Genomic DNA, 8,893 nt, shown 5'->3' with positions numbered 1-8,893 from the left:
TGTTCGTGGGGGGGGGGGGGGGAGAGAGGAGGAACCAACTAGTTTTTTTCTTTTATTAGAAAAACTTTATCTTCTTAAATGTTTCCTATACCCTAGTACTTTCCTCTTTAAATAGGTTGAGATTAAATAAAGTATCAGTATACTTTATGCATAACACATTTCAAATATAATATGAATCTTGAGCATTCCTTTTTTAATAAAGTGCAAAGATGAAAGATTAGATTTCTCTCAAATAAAAATAGCAAATAATAAAAAAAGATGAATCCAGTTACACAGTATTAATGCGTCTTTTTCTTGGCTTTACGCTTCTTGAATTTTCGGTCACGCTCTCTTTGTCTCATTTTGTCATCCTCAATACTAGTGTCACTGTCACAACTTTGCTGTTGTTTCTTTCTTTTAGAGGTGCTTTCATCCACCTGGTGCACTTCACAGTCACTTGAATGTGGCAGGGCCAATTCAAAAGAACTCTGTGCAGACTTAAAATTTGCAGCTTGATTCTGATAGGGAGAAAAGGATAAATTTGAAGGCAGTGATGGAGTCATCTGATAGTAAGGAAATTGTTGACCCATTGGACTCTGTACTGTGTACCGCTGTGCTAAAAAATGGTTCATCTAGAGAAACAGAAACTTGAGTTGTTAACACTGTAAAGAGGAAGTTCTGAAGACTTTAATTTTGCATGCATTATGGCTTATACAGTGAAAATACTGATAAATTATAAAATAACACAACATTTGAGAATAAAGCTTATATATTTTATTATATCAGCTAGTATAATTGGAAAAAGTAGACAATTTCTTCATGGCAAAGTTAGAACAGAGACATAATCTGAGTTAAGATTAAACTGCCAGTTAGTCCTTGTGTAAGGTGATCGAACGTGGCATTCCTTTCATTTCTTCATCTATGTATTTATAAACATTTGTAACTGCAGTGCCTATCGTTAATGTAAAGACATGCAATTTTTTTTAACCTGGTTTAACTAATTTTAAAGTTAATGTGGAACAAGGCACTCCAATCAGGTATAGTGAATCCATAGATCAAAGCACTTGGAACAACACAGCAAGTGCCCAGCTTATTGCTACAGTCCCTAAAGTATCCCAAGAGTCCCGCTCATACAAAATGCACAGCCCAAATACAGAAGCAGAATTACAAAAGTCAGAAAAGAGCGGCTTTCTACTGGCAGTAACCAAGTTTTCTGGCAGTACCCAGAAAAATGATGGGGAGCATGTCTGAGTATGTTATACATGCCAGCAGAGTCCAAGTGAGTAACCTGCCTGGCTCACCCAAATAAAGGTGAGGCAGATGTGTGAAGGCATGCATGTGACAAGATCGCTTCCTGCTGCAGCTGCAACAAACTATCATTGGAGACATACTGCAATACCATCCCTTTTAGCAAGCAGAAAATGGGATGAAGTTGGTTGTGTGTGCTGGTCTGCCGAGTTCGGTCTCTCGGTGTTTACGTACTGCATTGTTACTGAGGAGTGGGTTCATCGGCGAGCACAGCAGGGGAGATGTGGTACACTCCCGAGCCTTCCAGCCACAGTGGAGGGGATGGGAAAGTGTGTGCAGGCACCAGCTCTTCTGAGGGCACAGCCTGGGAAGAGGGGAGGCAGGCCACCACATCTGTGCAAACAGGGAACCTCTCCATTTTCCTGCTCAGATTGCAGCTAGCTAATCTACCCAGACTTCGCTTCTACAGTTACAAAGGGCTGGCCATTCCCCAGTCAGACAGGGTGGCAGCAGTACTGTCCGCAGCTGGTACCTCACATTCAATGTTGGGTTTCTTCAGTCCTGCTGATCCATACTCATCAGATTCAGAAGCTCCATGATGTGTTTGGTGAGTAGGGTTTGGGCCACAGGTCTGAAGGGAGCTGAAGAGACCACTTCCCTTGCCTTGTGGAGTATCTCAAACAAAAGAGATTAGGACAAGAATGGCCCGGTGCACCAGAGTCTCTTAGAGGGGAAGTGGAATACAGGCTCGCACTATCTACTGCTGTGAAAGTAAATCATGAATGTGAGAACTGCAGGGGCGTGTAAAGGTTCGGGCCAGAAACCCTCAAACTGTTGTTGCCCTAACTTGGGCAGTGGTGATTTGCTGGGCGAGTTTCAGGTTTGGTTTTAGGACATTTCAAACTTCTGCTGGGCATTTCTGAATTGAGTAGAAGAGCTAAGAGGTTCCCTGACTGAATTAGCTGTATATGAAGAAGCTATTGCTCGCATGGCTGTAATTTCACTAGGTTAGCTTGTCTCCCCAAGGGGATTTGATTTGGAACACAGTACGGGACAGAGCTCCATCTCTAGACTGACACTTTTAGCCTCCCTAAGCTATATACCTTTAAGACATTCCTGCAGTAAAAAAACAGTTTGGTTTGGTAGATCCCCTGTTATTATAGTACCCTTAAGTGCTAAAATAAATAGACCTAATACCATCACAGTTAGCAGCCTAAACCACATTTTGAGACATTAAATAAGCACCGTTGTTTGCAGAAATGCAGAATACATTCGACTTCATAAAAAAGCTCCCAAATTTTTAACTTCTAACACAAACTCACCATCTTTTGAAAGCCTGAATATTCATGAGGTAAACTATTGTTCATTGGAAAAGGAGTAACAGGAAATGGAGGATTTCCATAAGGCTCTTGATACCTAGGAAAAACAAGGAAATGTACAAAGACTAGACATCCACCACATACTGCTTACCAGAGTGCTGCGATTAACTCTTGTGCTATAATAAGAATATCCAAGAGGAGAACTGAGGTATTAACAACTGGACTTCCATGACAAAAAATGATAAAACAAGGAAAATATACCCAAAGGCTCAATTAATGAGTAATCCTCACATGTACTTAAGTACAGACACAAAAGGGTTCTGGATTTCACCATGGGAGTTTAGCTTCCACAGAGAGTTCTGTCACATTTGTAAATAAAAATGTTGAAACATTGAAAAATACTGAATCTGGGGTGTTCAGGCTTCCATTATAACAGGTTTATACCTGTGCGTTCCTATGTGCATGACAGCTGCTTGTACATATACACACAAAAAATACAGATATAAACTCAGTGGGGTTTAAAAAGATCATCTCCATTGTCAGATTTTTTTCCCCTAACAACTGCAAACATTGTTAGTACAAACACCATATTTCAATATTTTCTCGTGGTCCTGTATCTTGCAGAAACAAATAAAGAATGGAAAATTCAAGCTAACTGAACCTCCGCCAAGCTGACCAACCAAACGTTAAAATAAACTACAGCCCATTGCAAGTCATCAGTAAGGACGCAATTAAAGCATGCAACAGCTGTTTTAATGAAAAGCCTAAAGATTGCTCTACTACATTAACTAATTTTCTTAATAAGCTTTTTTTAAAATTATAATCATACAGTTCATTCACAGGTGATCTTTGTTACCTATATGAAGGTGAATATAAGTCAATATAGTTCTCAAAACCATGCGTAGGGCTGTTTAGTTCTGATGAGTGAGAACTCCCTGTGAATAAGACAAGAGCATAAGGACTATTCAGTTACAACTATTCAATTAACAAGTTAAAAACACAGAACGTGTTGTGTCATCTGTAGTGTGCTAGCATATCTAAGGTAGTATATAAAGGTAAGGTGCCATTTTATGGCAGATAATCTATAGCATCATTTTACTGCTTAAAAATGTTCATTTATCATTTATTCACTTACAGAAGCTGTCGTGGTTTAACCTCAGTTGGCAACTGAGCACCACGCAGCCGCTCGCTCACTCCCCCCCGCCCCGGTGGGATGGGGGAGAGAATTGAGAGAGCACAAGTGAGAAAAACTCGTGGGTTGAGATAAAAACAGTTTAATAATTGAAATAAAATAATAGTAATAATAATAATAATGATGATGATGATGTAATAATAACAACAACAATACTACTACTACTACACAAAGCAAGTGATGCACAGTGCAGTTGCTCACCACCCGATGCCCAGCCAGTCCTTGAGCAGTGGCCCCCCCCGGCCAGCTTCCCCCAGTTTATGTACTGAGCATGATGTCACATGGTACAGAATGTTTTTTGTGGCCAGTTTGGCTGTGCCCCCTCCCAGCTTCTTGTGCACCTCCAGCCTTCTCAGTCGGTAGAGCATGGGAAACTAAAAAGTCCTTGACTAGTGTAAGCACTACCTAGCAACAACTAAAACATGGGTGCGTTATCAACTTTGTTCTCATCCTAAATCCAAAACACAGCACTGTACCAGCTACTAGGAAGGAAATTAACTCTATCCCTGCCAAAACCAGGACAGAAGCATAAATCAAGGCTGTTGAAGTAATCAAGAACAGAATAATTCCCATTCAGTTACAGACACGGGAGATGCTTCTGATTTTAGGAACCTCAACCATTCTACTTAAACCCAGCAACTGCTCCGTACAGCCTTTGAAGTAAGGAGTGGCACAGTGCATAGTGGGAACACGAGTCCTTAATGTTTGGGTTGCAAATGCTACCTGATCATTAGCTTTCTAGAAGGTTTATTTTCATAAACATAAAATGAAGAATGTGACTCTGATTTGACTATGTTCTTCGAACTACAATCCCTTCCACTGAAAACAACAGCTTTGATAACTCTCTGGCTTTAGTATAAAAACTATCAACAGCTTGATAGTTGCTGCACTTACTGAATCAACTTTTCCTGCCAGACTGCAAGTTAAAGTCACATCCTGATTCCTAAATATAATCTGGTGTGAAAACCTGTGTTGCTATATTCTCCATGCAGTGTGGTCTGAGCTGGCTTGCAAGTTATGGTGTTCTAAGCCAACGTATTGTCCTAGTAAACAAAAAATACTGAATCCTTCCCTATGCAAAAGCCACAAGAAGTTTTTGTTTAAAAAAAAAAAGACTGTAATTTGTTTCAGCTATAAATCATCATCTTTGTAAAAGACTGTAGGATTCAAAAAGTCATTAAAAAAATTATAAAGTCTTAAAGTTAATCGTTGAGACTACTAAACGTACCAAACCGATACTGCACTTTAATTGGTCTTCCATACAAACGGATTCCATTCAGCAGAGCTATTGCATAAGGCACTGATTCTTTGTGCTTAAAGCAGACAAATCCAAAAGACTTAGGTTTTCCTTCTTTGTCCTTACAAATCGTCACTTTGGTTAATGGTCCAGCCTGAAAGAAATTTGTATTATTTTCTCACAGAAATTAACAGAGATTGACACTTCATTCTATTTTGAATATTTCATGATGATGTATATTTTGCCATAGTCAGAAACAGTGTAACTTTCTCAGTATAAGAATCTCTACTTAATTTTGAAAATCTCTCTTCACATTCCCCAAGCTCAAATTCTGAGCCTTCTACAAACAAAAATCAGCTCCGCAAATGTTAAAAGGGAAGCAAGCATCAGCCCGTGGGTCACGTTTAGTCTTTAATAATCAGATTTTTAGATTATTTTTAAAATATGATTATGATAGCTGCTGCAAGGGGGAAGACTAATTTACTGACTCCATAGCAAAAGTTACCTTATGCGTGTACAGCTGCTAGTACAATTATTACAGAGGCTTTTTGCACAGCTAACATAACTAAGCAAATTGATAATACCAGCTATGTAAAAGTGACCTACTCCATTAATACGCTTCTATTTTACTCTTGCTTAAATTTCTAAAATGGGCAGCATCAACACTGTGGGAAAGCAAACCCGAATGGAGAGTAGTGCTTGTGGAACCACCACAAAACAGTTTTCTGTACTGCCTAACCCTCACCGCAACTGCATGGCAAGGAATCAAGAGACCCTATCATCTCATCAGAGATAACATACTGTTTCTGCCCCCCCGCCCTCCCCCCCAAAAAAAAACCCCAAACCACACCCTTTGGCTGAAATATCTTCATTGAAAAGTTTCACCTCTGCCTACACGTACCATTTTAATCCTTGCATAGTACTTCTAGAACCAAATTAAAGTAGTGATATTCCATAAATACTGGCTCTATTTTCAATGAAACTGTCATTTTCATAATAGATACCAAAGATGATGAATTTTCTCTACACAAGACAGAATCAGTGTATTAGTCACCAAATTAACAGCTTCTTATCAAACAAACTATGCATCTGTATGGCTGATTTAGCAGAGTGAAAAGAAGTGGCCAACAGCAGTCTCCTGCCACAGCTCAGAAGCATTAAGGATGCAACAACTTAACTTTAGGAGGATGTAATATCCAGATGAGCAACGAAGTGAACATAAGTTACAAAAAAATCCCATCAGTAAAAAAAAAAAAAATTACTGAATGTCTAAATTACTGTAGATGATGGAGAATTCATTGTTCTGAATCAAAAAATAGCAATCATCGGCAGAACCGGCTTCCACTACTACTACTGATGCAATATGTACTTTTCAGTAAAAGTCGCTCAGAAGTCACCTATAGCTTCAGGCAAACGCAAGTGAACTCATAACAGCTTTACAGCAATTAAACTGCATAAACAGTTAAACATTCCAAACAAACACACGGCATATGCTCGGATGAAGAAAATAAGCCATAGGAAGTAATCTACTTTATTATTCTGCATTTTCAACGATTCCTGTCAAACAACAAATCTGCAGTTTGTCTGCTGTGAGCGTTCAGAGTGATGTGGAGCCATCTCCCTTATTATACCCTCCATGTTGTCAGAGTGAAGACATTACAATTGTCATCTGTGATAATAATATCGGATTGCTGTATGCTTTTGCCAGCTGTGTATAAACTAATCTTCAATTAAGTAAGATGCTTTTGCTGAAAAATGAAACACCCCCACCCCCCAGCTCTGGTGAAAAGGGAAGTCAGATAGACAAACACAAAGGATCAAAAATAATGTACCATTTATTATTATTGGTGCAGAGGGTGATCAGGCTATACAGCAATGGATACTACCTAGGTTGTCCTGTGCAGGGAATCTTCAAAATGTTGATCTTGTCTTTCCAAATATCTTGAAGTTTGCCGGGTTTTTTTTTTGTTTGTTTGTTTGGTTTGCTTTGGGTGGTTTTTTTTGTTTTGGTTTGGGGTTTTGGGGTTTTTTTGTTTGTTTGTTTTTACAGAAGGGCATTCAGGAAGCTTCTGAACACGTTTATTTTTGCTTGAGTTGGCTCCTTAAGGCATTTTTGTTGTTGCTGTGCACTACACTGCAGTTTTTAAAAAAAACTACGTATCTTCGGATTATTATTTGCCTAACGAGGAGGATCTGGTTCTTCAAGAACTAGAAGCAACGAACTCAAGTCCTTTGCAGATCAGTCTTTCAAATATGTAGTCTTCCTGTTCATAAATAAAAATATTCATAGTTTAGAAGTAATAATGGATACTTGCTCGTTATCTGATGGGGGAAAAGCGACAGGTCAGGAGTGCATCTTTAGGACTATGCCATAGCAGGAATATTGAACTGTATACTTTCCAAGAAAGGACAATACTGCAATGAGAAGCGTATGCTGTTGCAGCAAAGACAGAAAAACCTGAGTGAGAACATGATGAAGAGAAGGAAGAGCTAAGTAGGTGTTATTGGGATGACCTAAAGACCCAGATAAAAGTCTGCAGTTGGATGACTGCTGCAGATTATGCAGAGGCGTCATGCAAAACTGCATTCTGAGAGCATCCGCTTATTTTTATCACTTTTGTACCAGAATTTGTATGGTATTACTCATGTCCCCTGGTAAGATAAGCTTGCTTAACCTAACATTTACAGTTAAACAGCAGACTACTGTTTAGTATTGGAAGCAGGTAGGAATACTGCATAGAAAATAAGGAAAAAAAAAAAAAAGAAGAAACAACTGTTTCTTAGCTAATTTTAGGGAAAAGTTAGAAAGTTAGGAAGAGATGGGAACAGCTAAAAACCCAAAGGGCTAGAATATACCAAACAAAAAGGCCTTTCAGTGCAAATGGGGCAGCACGCTGAGGTCTTGCCTAGTTAACAAGACAAATATCAGATTAATCGGTGGAATAAAACCGGTGAGTAGAAATAGTTCTGATTAGCAAATGAAATAGCAAGAGAACAGATGCTTCTGCCCACCTCTTTTTTTGCACTCTTTACTTTGTAAACTCACCAGAAGGAAGGAAGGTTCATTCTGAGAGTGGGGGAAATTAGTGGATTGGTAGAAGCAAGTTTATCACCATGCTGTCAGCTAAACTGTCCAGTCAGAGTCTGGGACCTTTTAGCTTGACAGAGGCTGACTGGATCACACCAGGAGGAAAAAAAAACAAAACCACAAAACAAACACACCATAAACAAATTCAGGAAAAGCCCACGATCAGCAACTATTGTCAATGCATCGTGAAATTCGATGCTTGCATTAGTGATACAATGCTCCCTGCTCTCCGTATTCTCCCCCTCTTTTCCTTACTACTTTGAGGTTAAGAAGCCTGGCTTAGCCAGAGATGCTGTCCGTACGAGATCAAAACTGAAGCCAAGCCAGTGTCTTTAACATTTTCTGTCTTCGCCGTTTTCTTTCCTCCTGGGCATACCTTATTTCCAAAGAAAGAGAATTAAGCTCAGGTTTGAAACAGGTCCAGCTATTATTTTCCCACCACCTCCCTGAAAACCCCACCAAGGGAATTTTTAATACCTTCTCAAGCACTAAAACATAAACCATTTTGATACGAAGGTCATTTGTAGGTGAAAGTCCAGAGCCCTACCTGCAGCTCATTCCTATTGCCTCTCGCACTGTTAACGGTTTCAACCTTGCTCGACACACCTTCAGGTTTTAGACTGGTTTTTCTTAAGCAAGTTATCGATCAAAAAATTCTTGCTCAGAATGTATTAAAGCGTAAAAAGGGTTTTTCCTTGGGGATTCTAAAGACATCTTTAAATTATTTAACTTCCTCACTACCGTGGGGCCCATCGCTGGCACCAAAACTTGCACGGCCGGGAGGAGACCAAACGGAGGAAGGGGAGACGGGCGGGACAGGGACCGCTCCC

The 8,893-nt window shown here is 39.5% G+C and overlaps 1 protein-coding gene across 1 annotated transcript in view; it reads right to left on the bottom strand.

Annotated features, from left to right (window-relative positions):
- Positions 1–49: 49 nt before the first annotated feature.
- The window catches only part of RBM11 (RNA binding motif protein 11), an 11,771-nt gene continuing 2,927 nt past the window's right edge, over positions 50–8,893 (bottom strand). Inside the window, exons 2-5 of the mRNA XM_009327890.1 lie at positions 4,967–5,129; positions 3,403–3,481; positions 2,550–2,643; positions 50–611 (exon numbers count right to left, since the gene is read on the bottom strand). Coding sequence (XP_009326165.1) covers positions 279–611; positions 2,550–2,643; positions 3,403–3,481; positions 4,967–5,129 — 669 coding nt within the window. The 3' untranslated portion in view covers positions 50–278. The remainder of the gene's footprint in view (positions 612–2,549; positions 2,644–3,402; positions 3,482–4,966; positions 5,130–8,893) is intronic.

This window comes from Pygoscelis adeliae, unplaced genomic scaffold (assembly GCF_000699105.1).
Source record: "Pygoscelis adeliae isolate BGI_AS28 unplaced genomic scaffold, ASM69910v1 Scaffold14, whole genome shotgun sequence".
Lineage (NCBI taxonomy): Eukaryota > Metazoa > Chordata > Aves > Sphenisciformes > Spheniscidae > Pygoscelis > Pygoscelis adeliae.
The sequence above is the reverse complement of the archived record's forward strand: the minus strand, read 5'-3'. Positions and strand labels throughout refer to the sequence as shown.